This window comes from Carassius gibelio, chromosome B11 (genome assembly GCF_023724105.1).
Source record: "Carassius gibelio isolate Cgi1373 ecotype wild population from Czech Republic chromosome B11, carGib1.2-hapl.c, whole genome shotgun sequence".
NCBI lineage: Eukaryota > Metazoa > Chordata > Actinopteri > Cypriniformes > Cyprinidae > Carassius > Carassius gibelio.
The window spans coordinates 13,399,433-13,422,839 of NC_068406.1; the positions used below are offsets into that span (position 1 = coordinate 13,399,433).

The window sequence follows — 23,407 nt, forward strand, 5'->3', positions numbered from 1 at the left end:
CACGTGTCGTTACGGGATCTTCAAGGGTTGTGTGTGAAAGCAGTCTTCCCCCGCCCATCGAGTGCTTGAAGTGCATCAGAAACAGAGCGCGTGCACGATCAGTTGTAGGTAATTTGTTGTGTAGCGTGCCTGACGCCGCATCCAATGTAGACAGCACTGCTTTTGTTAACACAAAGCTAGTAGAAACGGGCCTGGCAGCTCGCGCCAGTTCTAGACACGGTGAAAGTTTCCTGATTGTGACGCAAGGCCGAATTTACATGACACATTATAAATGAGCATAGTCTGTGATAGATACAGTGCCAAAAAGAAGAGAAGAGGATAAAGACAGAGGTAAAGAGATGTAGTGAAAGAACAATTTATTGCATAGGATTAAGATACTATAATTTCATGGCAGTTATTTTTACCTTAAACTTAATGTTAGCAGTTGTTCTGAGTTCTGAGTCCCCAGACTGTGATTTTGTACAATCATGTCAGTTTTAAGACGCATTTTTTATTATCACTTTTTTTATTAATGTTTTACTCTACAGTTGTGCAGTTTTGGGGGATACTGTACAGGCCAAAAGTTTGGAAACATTACTATTTTTAATGTTTTTGAAAGAAGTTTCTTCTGCTCATCAAGCCTGCATTTATTTGATCAAAAATACAGAAAAAAATTAATATTGTGATATATTATTACAATTTAAAATAATTTGTTTTCAATTTATTATACTTTAAATTATCATTTATTTCTGTGATGCAAAGCTGAATTTTCAGCATCATTACTCCATTCTTCAGTGTCACATGTGACATCCAGTCTATCACATGATTCTTTAGAAATCATTCTAATATGATGATTTATTATGAGTGTTGGAAACAGTTCTGCTGTAATGTGTGTGTGTGTGTGTGTGTGTGTATATATGTATATATATATATATATATATATATATATATATATATATATTATATATATATATATATATATATATGTATATATATATATATACAGTATTGTTCAAAATAATAGCAGTACAATGTGACTAACCAGAATAATCAAGGTTTTTAGTATATTTTTTATTGCTACGTGGCAAACAAGTTACCAGTAGGTTCAGTAGATTGTCAGAAAACAAACAAGACCCAGCATTCATGATATGCACGCTCTTAAGGCTGTGCAATTGGGCAATTAGTTGAAAGGGGTGTGTTCAAAAAAATAGCAGTGTCTACCTTTGACTGTACAAACTCAAAACTATTTTGTACAAACATTTTTTTTTTCTGGGATTTAGCAATCCTGTGAATCACTAAACTAATATTTAGTTGTATGACCACAGTTTTTTAAAACTGCTTGACATCTGTGTGGCATGGAGTCAACCAACTTGTGGCACCTCTCAGCTGTTATTCCACTCCATGATTCTTTAACAACATTCCACAATTCATTCACATTTCTTGGTTTTGCTTCAGAAACAGCATTTTTGATATCACCCCACAAGTTCTCAATTGGATTAAGGTCTGGAGATTGGGCTGGCCACTCCATAACATTAATTTTGTTGGTTTGGAACCAAGACTTTGCCCGTTTACTAGTGTGTTTTGGGTCATTGTCTTGTTGAAACAACCATTTCAAGGGCATGTCCTCTTCAGCATAGGGCAACATGACCTCTTCAAGTATTTTAACATATGCAAACTGATCCAAGATCCCTGGTATGCGATAAATAGGCCCAACACCATAGTAGGAGAAACATGCCCATATCATGATGCTTGCACCTCCATGCTTCACTGTCTTCACTGTGTACTGTGGCTTGAATTCAGAGTTTGGGGGTCGTCTCACAAACTGCCTGTGGCCCTTGGACCCAAAAAGAACAATTTTACTCTCATCAGTCCACAAAATGTTCCTCCATTTCTCTTTAGGCCAGTTGATGTGTTCTTTGGCAAATTGTAACCTCTTCTGCACATGCCTTTTTTTTAACAGAGGGACTTTGCGGGGGATTCTTGAAAATAGATTAGCTTCACACAGACGTCTTCTAACTGTCACAGTACTTACAGGTAACTCCAGACTGTCTTTGATCATCCTGGAGGTGATCATTGGCTGAGCCTTTGCCATTCTGGTTATTCTTCTATCCATTTTGATGGTTGTCTTCCGTTTTCTTCCACGTCTCTCTGGTTTTGCTCTCCATTTTAAGGCATTGGAGATCATTTTAGCTGAACAGCCTATCATTTTTTGCACCTCTTTATAGGTTTTCCCCTCTCTAATCAACTTTTTAATCAAAGTACGCTGTTCTTCTGAACAATGTCTTGAACGACCCATTTTCCTCAGCTTTCAAATGCATGTTCAACAAGTGTTGGCTTCATCCTTAAATAGGGGCCACCTGATTCACACCTGTTTCTTCACAAAATTGATGACCTCAGTGATTGAATGCCACACTGCTATTTTTTTGAACACACCCCTTTCAACTAATTGCCCAACTGCACAGCCTTAAGAGCGTGCATATCATGAATGCTGGGTCTCATTTGTTTTCTGAGAATCTACTGAACCTACTGGTAACTTGTTTGCCACGTAGCAATAAAAAAATATACGAAAAACCTTGATTATTCTGGTTAGTCACATTGTACTGCTATTATTTTGAACAATACTGTATATATATATGTATATATATATATATATATATATATATATATATGTGTATATATATATATATATATATGTGTATATATATATATATATATATATATATATATATATATATATATATATATATATATGCTAAATCATGAACACAATGACAGGGTGAAATGGGCTGTGATGCATGGGGCGCCAGGTAAAATCTTGTCTAGGGCAGCAAATTGGTCAGGGCCGGCCCTGGTCCACACTCACCATTTTCGAGAAGACTGGCTGTAAGAATTCAGATGGCTGAGGTACTACAAGCATTAGAACTACCTTTCACCAAATACAAAAGCCAGCTCGACCTTCAAAGGAAGAATGGCTTAAAACTTAACGAAACATACAACAATGATACAGCATGCACACAAACTTTTTTACTAAGCACATTTTTTATTCTGAGTGTATGGAATTTTGTTTACTATTTGTACTGTCATGACAGCGATGGTGCTGTCAGTTTACCTTGTTGTTGCATCTTCAAAAGTGCAGAATAAAATGTGACACTGAATTTGAAACAGCACATTGTAATTTCTGCATCTATTATTAAAGTATTTATTAGTAATACAGTGGAAATTAGTAGATTTGGTTAGCATGTTGATTTACGGTGTGCGCCCCTAAATTTTCTGGTTGTGCCCCTAAAATTTTCAGTTGGGGGCCACTGTGCTCCTAGTGAAAAAAGTTAGTCTGGAGCCCTGTATGGATATATTTACTGATGTTTACTTCATATTTCTTCAGACATAATCGTGATTTCTATTCATTTTACACTGATTTACGCGATCTGATGATAAACAGCCTCTCCCAGCGATCTGTGTGTGTGTGTGCAGCGATGTGTGCTCATGCTGTGTGTCAGACAGACTTTGATTTGTCCTTCGCCTTGTCAATCTTTAGAGTGTCATAAACGGACACCACCGCATCGTGTCACATGCTTCCTGTACACTTCCTGGTTATGACGTGACATACGGCCAAGTATGGTGAGCAGTGGGCAGCCATTTATGCTGCGGCGCCCGGGGAGCAGTTGGAGGTTCGGTGCCTTGCTCAAGGGCACTTAAGTCGTGGTATTGAAGGTGGAGAGAGCACTGTACATGCACTCCCCCCACCTACAATTCCTGCCGCCAGAGACTTGAACTCACAACCCTTTGATTGCGAGTCTGACTCTCTAACCATTAGGCCACGACTTCCCTAGCATCGTATCTGGCCATAACAACACTGATACACCTCTGTACACACAAAATATATTAATAATAAACCCGCAATTACGATAGAAAAGCTTGGTATGAGATTTTCTTGAGATCTGGGGCGTTTTTTTTTTTTTATTATTAAAATGTACATCTGAAATGCTAACTTGTGCGAAGATGTAAAAGGCTATAAATAGCATATTTTTACAACAGTAAAGAACCAAATTCCACCCGTGATCGAAAAAGGAAGTTATTACAAACACTCGATCAGGGTTTAAAGTGAGTTTTGAGTAAAAGTGTACTAATAATTTCATAAATAGTCTGATGTAGCTTGATGCTAACGTTAGCTCTAATGCTACTAATAGCAAGTGCATTTTTTCTTCATAATGAATTTCAGTCACAATCATTCACGTAAGATCGTAAGAAAATGTTTTTTTGTATTTTTATAGTAAGACTTAAGTGAGATGGCAGCTCTGTGGTTCTGTAAAGCTTGAAATACCACAACATCATTTGGTGAGAACAATAGAATCACAAATGGGGGAGTTTTCAGAGACAAAAACACAGACAAAGCACACAGGAGTGTTTACATGTGAGATCTTACAGAGATGACAAGTTCAATAAATCAATCAGATTTGCCTTCTCTAAAAACACTCATGGCCTTAGAAAATATTTCATAAAATTCACAGTTTTACAGATTAGATTATAAAATATTCATATGAAGCTTTGGTAGACTTGTGGCTTTAGCTACACTGTGTTTCTATAAAAAATATGTTTTTAATATTTTATTTTTGTTTTTATGTTTGAGCTTACATATCTCTATTATCATAACAGTCTGTGTGATTCTGATTCCTGAACAGTAAACTTTGAAGTGTTAGCTTTTTGAACAAATGTTGATTATGTATCTAGTCAGAAAGAATCATGAGCAGAAACATTTTTATTTTGGGAATGTCATTTCTGTCTCCATGCCAAAAAATGGGGAGTGACTGGTAAGGGGTTAAATACAGTATTTTTATATTTAACTATAGTTTTTCAGTATGTTTAAAGGGATATTTTTTAAATTATTGGTGATTCCATAGTCTCTCTCCCGCACACCAGTGTGGTTTAAAATACCAAACAGTTATGTTATGACAAGAACAAAGAGTCTCTCTCTTGCTCCACCCATGCACGATAATATCATGTATCGTCGATCTCACGAGCTGAAGATATGACGATTTGAAAAATGACCATATCGCCTAACATTACTGTATAGGGACCATGTCAATGTGAACAGTTCATGCACAGAGCTTACTTCTAACGAGCTGATTATCTGGATCCGGTGTGTTAACAAAGAGAGACGTGTGAAATATGCAGAGCTGGGGGGCACGAGGACTGGAATTGAACTTCTGACATAAAGGAAGTGTTCTTAATAGAAATGATGATGTGATCACGGAGGTTTATTAAGCAATTATAATTTTGACATATATTTTCTTTCATTAAAAGGCAGAAATGTGAGGTTTATTTTATTTTTTTTACTTTTTCAAAGCTTTATTTGAACATTTACATTAGATATCTCAATCTTGAAATCTTGAATGCTATTAAAGTGTTGTCAGTCAAGTTGTCATTTAAGATCCAGACATCATTGGTAATGTTATTGTTTTAGTGATTATGCAAACAAAAAGTCATTTTATTTGTTGTTTGTTAAATAAAAAACTTGGTTAAGTTATTTGTAAGTACTTTTTAACATCTCCAGTAAGGCTGTGCGATTAATTGAATTCGTCAAAAAAAAAAAAAAATCACAATTTGAGCGTGCACGATTTCTAAATCGCTTTATAGATTGTTTTTCCACGGCCCTGACCTCCCATAGTATCCTATCCGATCCAATCAGACTGCAACATGCCTAGCCTGAGAAAAGAACAGACTGGGCATATGCCTACGTACAGTAGGTGGCGATCCAAAATGCCGGTTCTATCCCCGCACGTACCGCCGCCGTGGCGTCTGCTATCAAACAAGCGCATTAAAACACTTTTTTTTGCCAGTAGACATCAGTTTTGCCTATCTGATATGTTACATTTGACAGCTTCAGTCAGGGAAAATGAAAGAAAAAAACTATAGTTAAAATATTTAATATATTTAATATATTTAATATTCACAGATGAAAGTTTGGTATTTATGAAGTTATGTGCATTTCCTAGAACAAATTCAAGCAGGATAAATGTCAAGCCTGTGCCTGAGTCTGTGCTTATAATTTCTCTAAGCTTTATGGTATTAAACCATATTTTAGATTTGACAGATTTAAAAGGTGTGCAGTATTATTTATATTATATGAACATGTTATATTATTCGAAAGAAATTGTGGTTTACTTTGCATCAGAGCATTAAAAGTGGTAGCCTATTTTAGTGATTTAGGCTACATGGATTAATATGCAAAATGTCAATATTTTCATATATTAGGCCTATATTTTAATTTATATTTTAAAATACTTTTAATAAAACAACATTGTGGCAGGGGGGGCGTGGTTTAGCGAAGTCTGCAGCGGGAGAGAGAATCAGGAGACGAGCGGTAAGTGAGTGGTTTGGGCAAAAATTATCATCACCTGTTTCTCGTTCTAGTAATTGGCGTGGAGAGAGTATAAAACGCCGGGAGAAACGGATGCAAGCGAGAGAGAGACGGACTGCTGACCCGAACCGGAAGGAGTGAACCGGAAGTTTGACGGAGTGTCAGAATAAGAGTCCCCGTTTGGGTGTTTGTGATTTTCTTTGTTCTTTGTTTAGTTTTGGTTAAATAAATACGTCAGCAGTCCAGCCGACCCCTTTGTCCTCTTCCTTGCCACACGAACTTACTACACTGGTGCTGAAACCCGGGAAGGAAGAAGGACCGCCGCCGCCATGCAAAGCCCGTCCTCCACGCCGCTTGCGGATATCATCGCTTCCCTCGCGGTCCTGCACCAAGAACAACATCAGGCCCTGCTGGACCTGAGGACCGATCAGGAGAGACGATTCCAGGCCATCGTTCAGGCCCAGCAGGAGGACCGCGAGAGGTTCCGGAGCTGGATGGATCGGGAGGTTCGCGCCGAGGCCGCCGGGCCGCCCGCCGCCCCCATGCACCTGCCGCTTCACAAGATGGGGGCCCAGGACGATCCGGAGGCCTTCCTGGAGCTCTTCGAAAAGTCGGCGGAGGCCTGCGGGTGGCCCCGCGAGCAGTGGCCGGTACGCCTAATACCCCTGCTCTCCGGTGAGGCCCAGGTGGCCGCGCAACAACTTCCGGTGGCGAACCTCCTGGTCTTCGACGACCTCAAGAGGGCCATTATCCAGCGGGTCGGCCGGTCGCCAGAGCAACATCGCCAGCGCTTCCGGTCCCTGGATTTGGGCGAGGCCGGCCGGCCCTTCGCGATGGCCCAACAGCTCCGGGACTCCTGCCGCAAGTGGCTACTGGCCGAGGGAAGTGACGTGGAGCATGTCGTCGACCTGGTGGTGCTGGAGCAGTTCATCGCTCGGCTTCCCAAGAAGACGGCCGAGTGGGTCCAGTGCCACCGCCCCACGTCGCTGGACTCGGCCATCCATCTGGCGGAGGACCACATGGTGGCGTGCCCAGGGGTCGGCGCACCCCCACCTGCTAACTCTCTCTCTCCTTCTCTCTCTCCCCCCTCTCTCTCTCGCCCTGTCCCTCTCCCTAGGTCCCGTCCACCCGGCCCTCCTCGTGTCCCGCCCCGGGGGCGGGGCGGGATCGACCATGGACACTTCGGGAGCCCAAGGGCCCCGCCCAGGGGGGCAGGGATTGTGCCTGCTGGGGGGGACAGTGCTTCCTTTTCTCCACTCTCTCCGCGCCAATTCTCCAATCCACTCCCTGCCACTGGGGCGGCGGGTAGGTCTGGGCTGGCCTGTTGGCGTTGCGGGGACCCGGAGCATTTCGTGGACAGGTGTCCAGCGATGGAGGTGGGGACAATGATCCGGGTCCCGGATGTCCCACAGGTCACCCCCGGTCAGGCTGGCGAGTACCAAATACCCGTGAGTATCAAGGGGGGTACATATCCGGCCTTGGTGGATTCGGGATGTAACCAAACCTCAATCCATCAAAGCCTGATTCAACCGGGGGCATTGGATACAAGCCGCGTGGTTAAGGTGCGGTGTGTACACGGGGATGTGGTGGAGTATCCGGTTGTCCCAATTAGCATTCATTTCCGGGGACAAAAGCATAGTGTAGAGGTGGCGGTTAGTCCCCACCTCCGGCATCCGGTAATTTTGGGAACGAATTGGCCTGCGTTTACGGTTTTATTGGGGTCGTTATGTGCGGATGCCTCTTGGGGAAATAAGGCACGGAAGGAGGCCGTGCGGGTACAGGTGGGAGAAACTGAGCCAGGGTCGCTGTGGTCTGCTTCAGGGGAACTGAACGAAATCGGGAGACTAATTCTCTCGGAGCGTGATGACTTTCCTCTGGAGCAGTCTCAGGATGAGACACTAAAACATGCGTTTCAACAGGTCCGCGCCATCGATGGCCAGTCTCTCCAACCTGCCCTCCCGCTCTCCTATCCGTATTTTGCCATTTTAAAAGACCGGTTGTATAGAGTGACCCAAGACGCTCGGACAAAATTGAATACAACCCAATTGTTAATTCCAAAGAGCCGCCGGGAAATGCTTTTCCAGGCGGCTCATTCTAATCCTATGGCGGGCCATTTGGGACAGGCCGCAACACTAAATCGCCTCATGGCCCGCTTCTTTTGGCCGGGCATTCATGACAACGTGCGCAGGTGGTGCGCGTCTTGTCCGGAATGTCAATTGGTAAACCCACCAGCCGCCCCAAAAGCGCCTTTGCGCCCTCTTCCCTTAATGCAGGTCCCCTTCGAGAGAATTGGCATGGACCTCATCGGGCCATTAGAGCGATCGGCACGAGGACATCGCTTTGCATTAGTCATAGTTGATTATGCAACACGATATCCTGAAGCGGTGGCCCTCCGCAACATTTCCGCTAAAAGTGTTGCGGATGCCCTGTTTCGTCTTATCTCCCGGGTGGGGGTTCCAAAAGAAATCCTCACCGATCAGGGCACGGCGTTTATGTCACGTACGCTACGCGAACTGTACGGATTGTTGGGCATTAAATCGATTCGAACTAGCGTCTATCACCCACAAACCGACGGCCTGGTCGAACGATTTAATCGCACACTTAAATCCATGATTCGTAAGTTCGTTCACGAAGACGCCAAAAATTGGGATAGGTGGCTAGAGCCCTTGTTATTTGCTGTGCGAGAGGTCCCACAAGCCTCCACGGGGTTTTCCCCCTTCGAGCTTCTCTATGGACGCCAGCCCCGGGGGGTGCTCGACGTACTGAGAGAAACTTGGGAGGAGGGACCGTCTCAGGGCAAAAACGAAATTCAGTATGTGCTGGACTTGAGAACAAAACTCCACACATTGGGGCGGCTATCCATGGAGAATTTGTTACAAGCCCAGGACCGCCAGAGCCAGCTGTATAACAGGGGAACTAGGTTACGCAAATTTGCACCGGGAGAGAAAGTACTTGTATTACTCCCAACGTCGAGCTCCAAATTAATGGCTAAGTGGCAGGGACCGTTTGAGGTCGCACGACAGGTCGGAGATCTCGATTATGAGGTAATACGGTCCGATAGGAACGGGTCCAGTCAGATATACCACCTCAACCTCCTTAAAAAATGGAATGAGGCGGAATCAGTGATGTTGGCAACGGTGATTGGCGGAGAGGATGATCTCGGGCCAGAGGCGAATATCAAACCCCAATCCCTCGCCCTGGCTCCAGGTGGAGACCACCTCTCGCCGTCCCAACTCACTGATGTAACGAAATTGCAAGCAGAGTTTGCCGACGTCTTCTCGCCCCTGCCGGGCCGTACTAACCTAATTCAGCACCATATCGAGACCGAGCCGGGCGTGGTAGTTCGCAGCCGGCCGTATCGTTTACCTGAGCACAAGAAACAAGTAGTTCAGGCTGAATTGGGCGCTATGCTTGACATGGGGGTAATAGAAGAATCTAATAGTAACTGGGCGAGCCCGATAGTTTTAGTTCCGAAAACGGACGGCTCAGTCCGATTCTGTGTAGATTACCGCAAGGTGAATGCTGTGTCGAAATTCGACGCGTATCCAATGCCGCGGGTTGACGAGTTGCTTGATCGGCTAGGCACGGCTCGCTTTTATTCGACATTGGACTTAACAAAGGGCTATTGGCAGATCCCCTTGTCTCCATTGTCCAGAGAAAAGACAGCTTTCACAACGCCGTTCGGATTACACCAATTTGTTACCCTTCCGTTTGGCTTGTTCGGGGCCCCAGCTACCTTCCAGCGCCTCATGGATCGGATTCTACGGCCCCATGCTGCATATGCTGCTGCCTACCTAGATGATATTATTATATTTAGTAATGACTGGCAGCGGCATATGCAGCATCTGAGGGCTGTCCTGAGGTCGCTGAGGGGAGCGGGGCTCACGGCCAACCCAAAGAAGTGTGCGATTGGGCGTGTGGAAGTAAGGTATCTGGGCTTCCACTTGGGGCATGGGCAGGTGCGTCCCCAAATTGATAAGACTGCCGCTATTGCGACCTGCCCACGACCCAAGACCAAAAAGGAGGTAAGACAGTTCTTGGGGCTGGCGGGATATTATAGACGGTTTATTCCTAATTATTCGGACCTCACCAGCCCTTTGACTGACCTTACTAAAAAGGAGGTACCAGATACGGTCCAGTGGACGGAGCCGTGTCAGCAGGCCTTTACTCAGGTCAAGGCTGCTCTGTGTGGCGGGCCGCTGTTACACTCTCCTGATTTTTCTCTCCCTTTTCTGTTGCAGACAGACGCATCGGACAGGGGGCTGGGGGCAGTCCTGTCCCAGGAGATAGAGGGGGAGGAACGGCCGGTGCTGTACATTAGCCGGAAGCTCTCGAAGAGAGAGGCTAAGTACAGCACCATCGAGAAAGAGTGCCTTGCCATCAGATGGGCCGTCCTCACCCTCCGCTATTATCTCCTGGGACGGGAGTTCACCCTCTGTTCGGACCACGCTCCGCTGCAGTGGCTCCACCGCATGAAGGATACCAACGCGCGGATCACTCGTTGGTATCTAGCTCTTCAGCCTTTTAAGTTCAAGGTGATCCACAGGCCGGGTGTTCAGATGGCGGTGGCCGACTTCCTCTCCAGAAATGGGGGGGGGGGCTGCAGGCCGGATGGCTCCCCGGCCTGAGTCGGGCGGTGGGGGTATGTGGCAGGGGGGGCGTGGTTTAGCGAAGTCTGCAGCGGGAGAGAGAATCAGGAGACGAGCGGTAAGTGAGTGGTTTGGGCAAAAATTATCATCACCTGTTTCTCGTTCTAGTAATTGGCGTGGAGAGAGTATAAAACGCCGGGAGAAACGGATGCAAGCGAGAGAGAGACGGACTGCTGACCCGAACCGGAAGGAGTGAACCGGAAGTTTGACGGAGTGTCAGAATAAGAGTCCCCGTTTGGGTGTTTGTGATTTTCTTTGTTCTTTGTTTAGTTTTGGTTAAATAAATACGTCAGCAGTCCAGCCGACCCCTTTGTCCTCTTCCTTGCCACACGAACTTACTACAAACATGCATTTTTGTTATTCTTTACCTGTCCTTTATTTAAACAGATAACTTCTTGGGAAAAATACATTTGTCTGTACACTGATTAAGAAATTGTTGCATGTTTAGTAAAAGGTGAGGCACTATATAATTTTGTTCCCATTATTCATGCTTAATTAGCCTAAAACAAGAAACAAATAAATTAAACCTGCACGATTTAGCTAAATCTTTCAAACTCTAAAGAATGGATGGATTGAGAGAGAGAGAGAGAGAGAGAGAGAGAGAGAAACCTAGTCTAGGGCTAATCTTAAACGTGGAGCTCATTATATTGAAGTACAAATCCAAACACCAGAAGCAACCTACATTCTCAGTGTTCTTTCATTGAATACATTTTATTTATTCACAGGCTATATGGTTGAAATAATATTTTAGTTCAAAACGCTAACGTTTCATAGACCTTCAGTTGTTATGCTCTAAAATCCCATGCAATTTGTAATTTTACAGTATTTTTTTTTATCATTGTTGCCTACATAAATAGGTGAAGCAAAACAAATATTTGGATTGTTCCCTTATTCTTTCTACAAGAATAAACGATAACAAATTATTAATTCATAGAAATAATTTAAGCAATTAAAACCTTTTTTTAAACTTGAATTTAAATACTATTAAACTGACTTTAAAATCTCAAGGAGTTTTTAAGTTAAAAAGGGTAAAATGTCACAGTGTTGTGTTAACAATAAAATTAGAACAATATAATTTGATTTATTTTTTTTAATGAACAATTCCTGTATAAAATGGGGCAGCAACCTTTATATCAAATATTTTTAAATTGTCCACAGCTGAGCAACGCGAGAGGCGGAGCACGGGAAGTGAATGTGATGCACTAGTAATTTTCTAAGTAATTTTCACTAAGTAATTTTCAGATGCAATGGAGAAAAGAAAAAAAAAACCTGGCTAGCCTATATTAGGCCCAGACTAAGTATATAATAATTATAATTACTGTTAAAACACACATAATGGATCAATCGCCTTTTTTCGTTTGCTGCATGTTTTGTTTTTTTTAACACGCTAAAAAATTAATTAAGTTTGTGAGAGGAAAAAAATATATAAGTCATGTATAAGTTGCATTTTATTATATTTAGAAATAATAATGCCTGGCCTAATAATGTTATAATGCATCAACAGGATATTTTTAGTTCACTTTACAAATCCTTTAAATTTAACAAATTTATCAGAACAAAACAAGAATTAAAAATATATAAACCTAATGGATAATAATAATTTAAAAGTGAAACATAAGGTAAGGTTCGGTTCTCTCATTCTCTCACTCGGGAGAAATCCAAACGTTCCCATATTCCTGATGTTGCCCATTTGAAGCTTAACGATTATTCATAAGGTAAAATAGGCTTTGTAGTTCGTGTTTCAGTATCGATGGAAAAAAAAATCATAATGAGCAATATGTCTTTATGACTGTCTTTTTTTCAAGCCCATATTAGCGGATCAGAGCATTCACAGTGCACGCGCAAAAAGGCTAGAAATAGAAACATGTGAAAATAATGAATATCTAGCACATGAGCATAGAGAGTTGCGAGTGCACAGGACGCAGTTTGAGCGAAAGGAGACACATTTTAAGTGCACACTCTCTCCGCGGGAGAGCAGCGTGTATCTGAGAATGCGTGTCTAGTTTTGTGACAAAAGAAATCTGCGTGCGGCGGAGAGATTCGCGCTCATGCATTATTTTAATGTGCTTTCATGTTACAATATAACGCTCTCGCTGCTGCTTCTGCACAGCATAAACATACTGTATACGCACTGCAAACAGAGTACGTGTGAACCTGTATAACGTATAACAAATCTATTTCAACACCTGAGTCACTGCTACAATGAGCTCTATGACCAATGCATGGCAAAAAAGAAAAAGAAAAAAAAATACCTAAACCCTGGGTCTATTTATTTATATTTTGCCATATGTCTAGACATTTTGTCACACCTTTACTAAGAGATTATTTTGACGTATGTCTGTTCTAGATGCATTACAACTTTTTGATAAAGCTCTAATTGGTTTTCTTTTGGAAATGCATTTATGACTGTAAAGCATATCTGTGTTTTAAAATCGTGATTAAAATCGAAATCGCAAAATTTACCAAAACTTGCGTTTTTTTTTTTTGTTTTTTTTTGTCAATATCGCACAGCCCAAATCTCCAGCACATTATATCAATACTGTGATGGTACTGATAACAGTGATAATTTTGGTCTATAATCGTGATAAGAAATTTTCATACCGTTACATCCCTAGTTTCACTCAGTAACAGTTGCTAGGAAACCGCCATCTCCTTCCATCAATAAGTTAAGGAGAGTAAAACACATAGTAGTTTTACTAGAAGAATGTATTTATTTATTTATTAAAAAGTCCTACACAATTTAAGAACCACATGCAAAGACAATCATAACCATTAAAAAAAAAACATGAAATACAAAATTTTTCTTGATTTTCACTCACATCTTTTATTATATTCATGTATTAAGCCAAGACGATGTGCATCAAATTTTTAGTGAATGTCCTCATCTCTGCAGCACAGCAGCGTTGACGGCACATTTGCTAAAGGCAGCTCAGTTGTGCAGCATGAGAGAGATTGAAATGATGGAGACATGCAAGTAAAAATGCACAAAAGCAGTGTCTATTTTGGGCACAACTTGAACAAACTGCAACAGGTTAAGCTGTCAGCTGTGTGGATATTGGCAATATCATTAACAATTCTTGTTTATAAACATTACTAATATGGCATCTTATCAAGATCTTGGTCTATATGATTTGTTCTGTTAATGCATAAACTTCATAATATTTTAAGCGCACTTGCCGTCCAGTAATCATAAAAACCTTTTTTACTTTTTAATTAAAAAAATATCAGCTTTAAAATGATCCCAAATTCATTCTGAAATTCAAACAATAAATATTTAATGCTCATTAATGCGGCATGCATGACTCCTTTAGGGCCTCAGTTCAAACAGCAAGTGAACCTCTCTTTAAATGCTTTATGTGGTTGAAATTGGAGTGAAGAGGTAAAAAAGTGGATGGAACTGACACAGGTGAGATTTCAACAAATGAAACAGTACATAAAAAACAAATGCACATGCCAAATACATTTCTGGACATCAAAGAAAAGAGTAATGGGTGAATAGTTGGCAGGGGGTCTAACAGCACAAATGTCAAGCTGAAGCTTTAACAAAATGTGCATTAATTCCAGACAGATTTCTTAATCGACACTTTGCCAGGAGAGGATATTAAAATCCAGTAGCACCTCGGTAGAGGTGAGAGACACTTATCATGTCAACTGCAGTCCATTAGGCTCAATCACATCCACCTGCCAGTGATTGCCTTAACTTTGGACGTCAAGACCGGAGAGGCAGTGCAGCAATCGTGCATAGTGTGCTGATACAATCCATATCAGTCAGATCACTACCCTGGTCTCGACACGTCACAGTAGTGGCGTGACAGGAATACACGTCGCATGTGCATGTGATAGACTGAACCGGATATTTAAGATGAATGCTGATACATGCTGTAATGTAAGGAGGAAAGGGATGGGGTCTACTGAGAGACTTTGACAGGAGCTGTTGTGTAACAGGAAAATAAGGAAGGAACTGAAAATATTACCATTGCACAACATTTTAATAGATCAATATTTTGAGGTTTAATTTTTCATGGGGTTTTCAAGCAGTCAAAACTAGAAAATAATAAAAATTAATAAATGAAAAATAACCCAACATGTTGCATCCATCTGACTTAACTCATCCCCTGAAAGACATCAAAGCCAATTACATCATTCTGGTTAAAGTTAAAATGTGTTTTCTTGCTAAAACAAGCAGTAAAATCATGTTTGATTACAAGGGAGCTGTGATCAATACAAAAAAAAAATAGAGAGAAAAAATAAAATTACATTATTAAAATTAAATCTTGTGTGCAATTCCAATTTAAAGTTTAAGCTAAAGTTTTTTGTCATGGTAAATTAATAGACGTTCTGGTTACAAACATTAAAAGGGCTAAATATGGAGCCAGAAGAGTCTCAATAAAGATAAATGCACACACTACATTCACATATGCACACATAGGATTCATACATGCACACACATGATTCATAAATACACACACAAGATGCACAAATGCGCACAAAATTCACAAATGCACACACAAAATTTAAAAAGCACAGAAGATTCACAAATGCATACAAAATTCAGAAATGCACACAAAAATCAGAAATACACACACAATTCAGAAATGCAAACAACATTTACAAATGCACTCAAGATTCACAAATGCACAGGACAAGATTCACAAATGCACAGGACAAGATTCAGAAATGTATTTCTGATGCACACACACATATATCTTGATTTACAAACTGCTTGCGGTCTGTGAACTTCACTGCATTTGTGTGTGAATTTTGAGACTCCCCTGACTTGGCTCGACACACAAATGCTTTTTTTTAAACAGGGAATGATCAGCAACCAATCAGATATCTCCCTTCTTTTAGCCAATCACAAGAATGCACCCCATGTGGGGGGATTGTTTACTTATAAGCCAATCACATGAACGTGTTCACACAGCAATTGTATTAAATTGTATGAAAATACAGATGTTTAGATTACAATTCAGGTTTATTTTTTATTATTTTTTACTAAATAAAAATTTAAAAATGTCTCAATACATATAGCACAGTGACTGCAGAAAAAAAGTTAACCATGGATTCATACATTTGTAATAGGCAATTATTTCATTTTATTGAAATATTTTAATTTAAACCTTTTTGAATATTTAAATATATCTAAATATTCTTTTGGATGCAATATAGAAGTCACTTTAATTATAATATTCAGTCCCTACATGAAGAGAGAGTCAGTGGTCCGCTGCGAGAGGAAAGTGGCTCTCTGGCTGCGAAAAGTGGGTCTCCGGCTGTCGTTCGCTTAGGAAAGTGAGTTGATCGCTGCGTGAGGAAAGTGAATCGTTCGCTGAGGAAAGTGAGTCGCTCGCTGGGTGAGGAAAGTGAGTCGTTCGCTGCGTGACTCGTGAGGAAAGTGAATCGTTCGCTGAGGAAAGTGAGTCGCTCGCTGGGTGAGGAAAGTGAGTCGTTCGCTGCGTGACTCGTGAGGAAAGTGAGTCGCTCGCTGCGTGACTCGTGAGGAAAGTGAGTCGTTCGCTGCGTGACTCGTGAGGAAAGTGAGTCGTTCGCTGCGCAAAGTGGGTCGCTGGCTGCGCAAAGTGAGTCGCCGGCTGTGTGAGGTAAGTGAGTCATTCGCTGAGGAAAGTGAGTCGTTCGCTGCGTGAGGAAAGTGAGTCGTTCGCTGATTGGCTTATAAGTAAACAATCCCCCACGTGGAGTGCATTCTTGTGATTGGCTAAAACAAGGGAGATATCTGATTGGTTGCAGATCATTCCCTGTTTAAAAAAAGGCATTTGTGTGTCGAGCCAAGTCAAGGGAGTCTCAAAATTCACACACAAATGCAGTGAAGTTCACAGACCGCAAGCAGTTTGTAAATCAAGATATATGTGTGTGTGCATCAGAAATACATTTCTGAATCTTGTCCTGTGCATTTGTGAATCTTGAGTGCATTTGTAAATGTTGTTTGCATTTCTAAATTGTGTGTGTATTTCTGAATTTTGTGTGCATTTCTGAATTTTGTATGCATTTGTGAATCTTCTGTGCTTTTTAAATTTTGTGTGTGCATTTGTGAATTTTGTGTGCATTTGTGTATCCTGTGTGTGTATTTATGAATTATGTGTGTGCATGTATGAATCCTATGTGTGCATATGTGACTGTAGTGTGTGCATTTATCTTTATTGAGACTCTTCTGGCTCCATACTAAATGCATGAAGTAAACCAATTGAAAGTGGGGGGAAACTCACATTATGAAATAAAGGTTTTTCTCCGATGCATGTTGGCCACAATTACTGGCATTCCTAGAAATTCTTAGGAGTACAATATCTAAAGATGTTACAAATCTGCCTGGAAGAGGACATATGTCTATATCATCCTAATGCACCATGAGGAGAGTTAGAGAGGCCAAAGACTCTCCAAGGATCAGTTGAGCCTTGGGGTCAGAAAGCCTAAATATGTATGTATGTATGTATGTATGTGTTATGTTATGTATGTACTTTGTGTGATTACAAAACCAGTCATAAGGGTAAATTTTCTGAAATTGAGATTTACACATCACATGAAAGCTGAATAAATAAGCTTTCCATTGATGTATGGTTTGTTATGATTGGAATATTATTTGGATGAAATTAAAAAATCTATAATATGAGGGTGAATTTTTTTTTTTTAAATCAAGATATTGAGAAAATCGCCTTTAAATTTGTCCAAATGAAGTACTTAGCAATGCATATTACTAATAAAAAATTAAGTTTTGATATATTTATGGTAGGATTAAAATTCCATAAAAGAAAAATCTATAATTTTGACTCATACAATGTTTTTTTAGCAGTTGAAAAAAATATACCCCAGTGACAGTGACTATGTATATTTATACATGCGTATATGTATATATAGATAGAGATATAGATAGATATCAAATAGCCCCTACATCACCACATAATATTCAAATGGGTTTCAAGGAAAAAAACTAAAAAAAAACAAACTTCAGCATATTTGTGTGTCAGACACAAATGAAACTTTAAAATGGAACTGACAGCAAAAAAAAGAGCTTTCTGGGAGCAAACCGAGATAAAAAGTATTATATGTTTACTATATGCTCATATTTACCAAGGGTAACAATATTAGTTGTGTACATCACAATTCATACATTGTAATAACCAACAAGGTTTGAGCCTAGGCTTGAAGTGTTAGAATTTTACTGAGTAAAACAAAAAAAAGTTCAAAAGGACTCTCCGATTGTTAAATAAATTTGCCATGGAACAAATGTATAAAACTGTTTGTAAAAAAAAATATATATATATATATATATATATATAGCTATAGTTGTATAGAGATTTTTGAATTTGAGAAGTTTAAAGTTCGCCCTAAAGACTGTACAAAAAGTGACAGAGATATCAAAATCAGGCACAAATAAGATGACTGAGCCAAAGTGAGTTTACGTCAGTTCTGTTTGGGAAACATATCCCCTCCGCCAGCGCCAGGACACATCCATCTGCATGTGCATGTCTGTTTATCCGTCTGTCTTCATTTGTATCCATCTCTGCCTCAGTCTGTTTGCAGATCTCTGGCCTTCCTCCAATCTCCAGGTTTGCGTCCGAAGGGCGATGCGGTCTGTCAGAAGGAAGAGGGGAATTGACTGGGCTGACAGCTGGTCTCCACGGATACAGCTGGGGTCAGGATAAAGAGCCAAAGGCAAGTTCAGAGCTGCATAGCAATCAGTGCATCAGGGGAGTGACAGACAGGGCCAAGAGGTTAGGAACGAGGGAGAAAGACATCATCCTGGCCGAAACCATATCACACTTTCTTCAGGCCTCGTCCCCAAACAGCTTCAAAGACATCAGGATGATAATCTTGCAGTCACGGCATTTGGATGAAACATTCACTTCGGGATGCGGCGCATAACAGAAGTGCTGTCAGCTAACCGAAATTGAAGGCCTCACCAAAGAACATCACAAGCGTCAGTGTCCCACTACCATGATGACCACAAATATCTCAGCAGGTTCAGGTTCAACTGCACTACTCTGGTCCTGCTTCTATGGCACACACTGTTGCCATGGATACAAGAAACAGTCTGAGTGTGTGTGTGTCAGAGAGAGTGGTTTTCATCATGCCAGTCATGAACACTCATGTGGTAGCTGCTGGAGTCTATGCTCTCTCCCTGTTCAATACAGACACTCCTACTGCAGTGGCTTAGAGTGTTCTCAGACAGACACTGCGGACTGTCAACCTACAGAATATCACTGTCTAGATCTACAGGGGCCATTTTTGTCTTCCAGTATTTATGGACTTTATGTCCTACACACAAGGCCATCCTTAAAATTATTTTGGTTTGCAGCAAAAAAAGGGTCGGTAGGTCGGTCTATATATTTTTTTTCAAGTTTCAATGTAAAACAAAAAAGGACATTTTGGTGATGGTGATGACATAGTTATGAATTTAAACAAATTAGCATATCGTGACCTCATTGACTGTTTACTTTGCTTTCTTGGGTTGTCACTGTTGTGAAAAAAATCTTGTTTGATTTGAGTGACAAGTGTTCATTGAATCGATTGTAAAATCGATTTTGCATGTCTAAATAGGTTTTATAAGACAAATAACAACAAATATAGGTAAATTATGAAGGTATTTTTGATTCAAATTAACTGAGCACCTGTGGCAGTGCGATTTGTAGTTGTAGAGAAAAGCCACACATGTGTATCAGTAAATTTGAAGTCACAGAGTGAAATGTTTTAAGAGTTGCAAACCTGTAGCCTTTTTTTCTCTCCCACAAACACAACACAACAGTTACACCTTCTCAAATTCTTCATTGCAGGTGCACAAATCCTATTCTACAAATCACACATTTAGAAACTCGTACGCTCACATTTTTGAAACAATTGCTGCAGTGAATGTGGTGCAAAACGCATTTACACACCCACATCAAGAAATGTGCAGTCGTGGAGAAATGTTGAACATCCGCAAATCAGTACGTGAATTCATCAAATGAGAGTTGCACACTTGTAGAATATTTTCTCAGAATGTCTTGTATATTTTTCTAACACAAACACAAAGTACATAACTACAGCTTCTTGAATCTGCTGCGATGAATCTCAAACACTGTTTTTTCGCTTTCAAGCGACAAGTTTCGCGCTCTCCCTTTTGCACCGAGATATTTGGTTCAAAAGTGATTTGTGCATCTGTAGAGGTAGTGGGCGGGGCTGTTTAGAGATTACAGAATTTCAGCCAATCAGAAGAGCTACTGAGCCAGTAGATATACGCCCCAAGCAGTTTTACGCCCCTGTTGTTTCTCATGCGTCCAGTAGGGGGAGGCTGCAGACCTATGACCTACTGTAAAATGTATTATTTATATATATTTATAAACTGTTTTTATATACAGAGATTGACTGATATATGATGTTGTGAATTTATATTAAGTTATATTTAGATATTAACCATATTCAGGCCATTAGACATACAGTACTGTGTAATCATATGGATCCTAAATGAAATATTTGCTTTACAATTCACAATTGCTCGTTATACAGCAACAGAACATGTTCTACATAGCATTTTATGAAGACCAACAAAATTTAACAATTTTCTAAAGTTCCAAGGGTCTTTTAAAAGAAAGACAATATTGTTGTTCACAAAAAAAATTTATTAACACCATGACTTGGTTATTTCTTAACAGCATGACTCCTGTAGATGACTCTCCAATGGTTTGCCACTCTTCTTTAATTGTTTCTTTATCCTGCGGTCAAAGTGATCCCACTCACTGATAAAAATAAATAAAAAAGCAAAAGTTGCATAGTGGTAGAAAACAATGGTTATTTATAAATAATGGCAGGATGTCATGTTTCAATTTTTTTTTTCCTTTATAGGATCCTTACAGTACCTTGCGTCAATGACAGGTCCTCGAAGGAATTTCTCCTCAGCCTCCAAGATGGACACATCTTTCACAACAGCAAGAGCACAGATGATGGACTACCAGAGAAAGATTTATCACAGCCCAAATAAGCCAAGCATCATTTTGCTTTTTTTTTTTTTACAACAAAATCCAAAGTTCCTTTTCTATATTAAGCACAAAACTATTATTTTATAGAAATTATCTAACATTATGGATAAACTATTTGACATTAAAAACAATGTGAATATGACACCATGCAGAGCACAACTAACACACAAGACCATACCTCTGGAAAAGGGACATCCATAATGAATCTGATCTGGTCACTGTGGGTGTGTGTAGGTGTGCCATCCAAAATTGAAGTCATCTGAGTGTAGATAACATCAATTCGCTCCTGATCTTCAATGAACAATATTGATGGAACACTTGGAAAAAGTGTCAAGTCACTTTGATTGTTTTTTTTTTTTTTTTTTTTTGTCCATTGATGATAGACTGTGGTTAGTTAAGTTTGAGTCAGACAGAACATCTGACTCAATCAAGTACTTTTGCCTCTCGAAATAAACTGATCCATCTTTTGAATTGATATCGCTATTCTTTCTTATTTAATTGATCAATCTTTTATAAATAATAAATGTTGCATCATTACACAATACAATCAACAACAAGTACTTTAGCAGATTATTTAACATACCTCATCCGTATCGCTTCAAGAAGGTCTGCTGCTATCATACATATAGATATGGTCTGCTGTTCTTATAAATAACTGGGCTCATATACTAATATACTGCCTCCCCCTTCTGGACGCATGAGAAACAACAGGGGCGTAAAACTGCTTGGGGCGTATATCTACTGGCTCAGTAGCTCTTCTGATTGGCTGAAATTCTGTAATCTCTAAACAGCCCCGCCCACTACCTCTACAGATGCACAAATCACTTTTGAACCAAATATCTCGGTGCAAAAGGGAGAGCGCGAAACTTGTAGCTTGAAAGCGAAAAAACAGTGTTTGAGCTTCATCGCAGCAGATTCAAGAAGCTGTAGTTATGTACTTTGTGTTTGTGTTAGAAAAATATACAAGACATTCTGAGAAAATATTCTACAAGTGTGCAACTCTCATTTGATGAATTCACGTACTGATTTGCGGATGTTCAACATTTCTCCACGACTGCACATTTCTTGATGCGGGTGTGTAAATGCGTTTTGCACCACATTCACTGCAGCAATTGTTTCAAAAATGTGAACGTACGAGTTTCTAAATGTGTGATTTGTAGAATAGGATTTGTGCACCTGCAATGAAGAATTTGAGAAGGTGTAACTGTTGTGTTGTGTTTGTGGGAGAGAAAAAAAGGCTACAGGTTTGCAACTCTTAAAACATTTCACTCTGTGACTTCAAATTTACTGATACACATGTGTGGCTTTTCTCTACAACTACAAATCGCACTGCCACAGGTGCTCAGTTAATTTGAATCAAAAATACCTTCATAGTAAATCCACGGACAACAGACAGGACGAATGTAAAGATTAAGCATGGTTGTGTTTACAATTAGAAATTTTAACAACAACAAAAAAAATTAATAGGCAATTCTAGGGCTGTCAAAATAAAAACGAATTTTGAATATTCATCGAATTTAAAATAAAAATCCACATTCGAATGCAAAAACAAATATTTAGCGCATTTTCTAGAGGGACACCGTTGGATTCGTGTCTCGCACAAGAGAGCCACATGTTTAGAAAGACATGTAAAATTAATGTATTTAATTAAATTTTCTAAAAATATCTTGAGACTTTATGTTGGGTTTCAAAAAAATTAGAATTTAGTTTTTCAGCTATTTTGACAGCCCTAGGCGATTCTAGCCCAAATCTGTATCTGTATGCATGAGACTGTCTGACTACCGGCAGAATTCACATTTCTGTTGTAAAAAGAGAAACATTGTGCAGAAGTATTATTTGATGTTATACGTGTGTGTCCGAAGCTGCAGTTGCTGTGTGACGTGTGCTCAAAAAAAAAAAAAAACTGGAGACGCTCCAAGAGAAGGTCGTTAAAATCAATTTCCTATTTTCGTTTTCGAAACTTGTGTTGGTTGATTCGTGCAATAGATTTTCTAACATAAAGTGACAGTCGACACGGTCACAGTTTTAGAATAGACAGGAGAAGGGACGGGAAATGATCTGGGCACAGTTTTTCCAGAACTTAGTGCCAAGTTAAAGCTGTGTAGAGCTGTCTTAATAATTTTTTTTAGATGTATTATGGTGCCCGAACCCATATGACTTTGAACAGTGACCACGAATAGGTTGACAGTGATGTCATTTGTGCGTGCCATTCAACAATGTTAACAAAGAAGAACAACGTTAACAACAGGAGGATGGAGGACGCTGTGATTGAAGCTGTGTTTTTGTTGTGTCTCGTGGTTTTAACAATAATGGACGTGGAATGTCGACGTATACTTAAAACGACTGAAAGAATGGAAAGAAAGATTCTCCAATGACAACTGGTAGTGCTACATTTGCTACAAGTGCCTTTACTTCAGCGTTCATCATCCTTGCGGAATAAGTTGAAATAATGTTTA

The 23,407-nt window shown here is 40.2% G+C and overlaps 3 protein-coding genes across 5 annotated transcripts in view; 1 reads left to right on the forward strand and 2 right to left on the reverse strand.

Annotated features, from left to right (window-relative positions):
- The window catches only part of LOC127968161 (protein diaphanous homolog 3-like), a 331,343-nt gene that overhangs the window by 298,858 nt on the left and 9,078 nt on the right, over window positions 1-23,407 (reverse strand). The window lies entirely within an intron of this gene.
- Window positions 6,286-11,315, forward strand: LOC127968159 (uncharacterized). The gene is made up of 2 exons (XM_052569108.1): window positions 6,286-7,785; window positions 10,579-11,315. Exons 1-2 carry the CDS (start codon window positions 6,667-6,669, stop codon window positions 10,963-10,965), a joined length of 1,506 nt encoding a protein of 501 aa, XP_052425068.1. The 5' UTR covers window positions 6,286-6,666; the 3' UTR covers window positions 10,966-11,315.
- LOC127968160 (PWWP domain-containing DNA repair factor 3A-like) lies at window positions 20,574-21,592 on the reverse strand. Of its 3 annotated transcripts, none has more exons than XR_008155902.1 (4): window positions 21,535-21,592; window positions 21,130-21,242; window positions 20,832-20,920; window positions 20,574-20,711 (listed from the first exon to the last, which is right to left on the reverse strand). XR_008155902.1 is itself a non-coding variant. In XM_052569109.1 (4 exons), exons 1-4 carry the CDS (start codon window positions 21,570-21,572, stop codon window positions 20,621-20,623), a joined length of 357 nt encoding a protein of 118 aa, XP_052425069.1. In that variant the 5' UTR covers window positions 21,573-21,592; the 3' UTR covers window positions 20,574-20,620. The 3 variants fall into 3 exon arrangements, 1 of the variants encoding a protein (XP_052425069.1); XR_008155903.1 differs by having other exon boundaries at window positions 21,130-21,237; window positions 21,535-21,586; XM_052569109.1 differs by having other exon boundaries at window positions 21,130-21,268.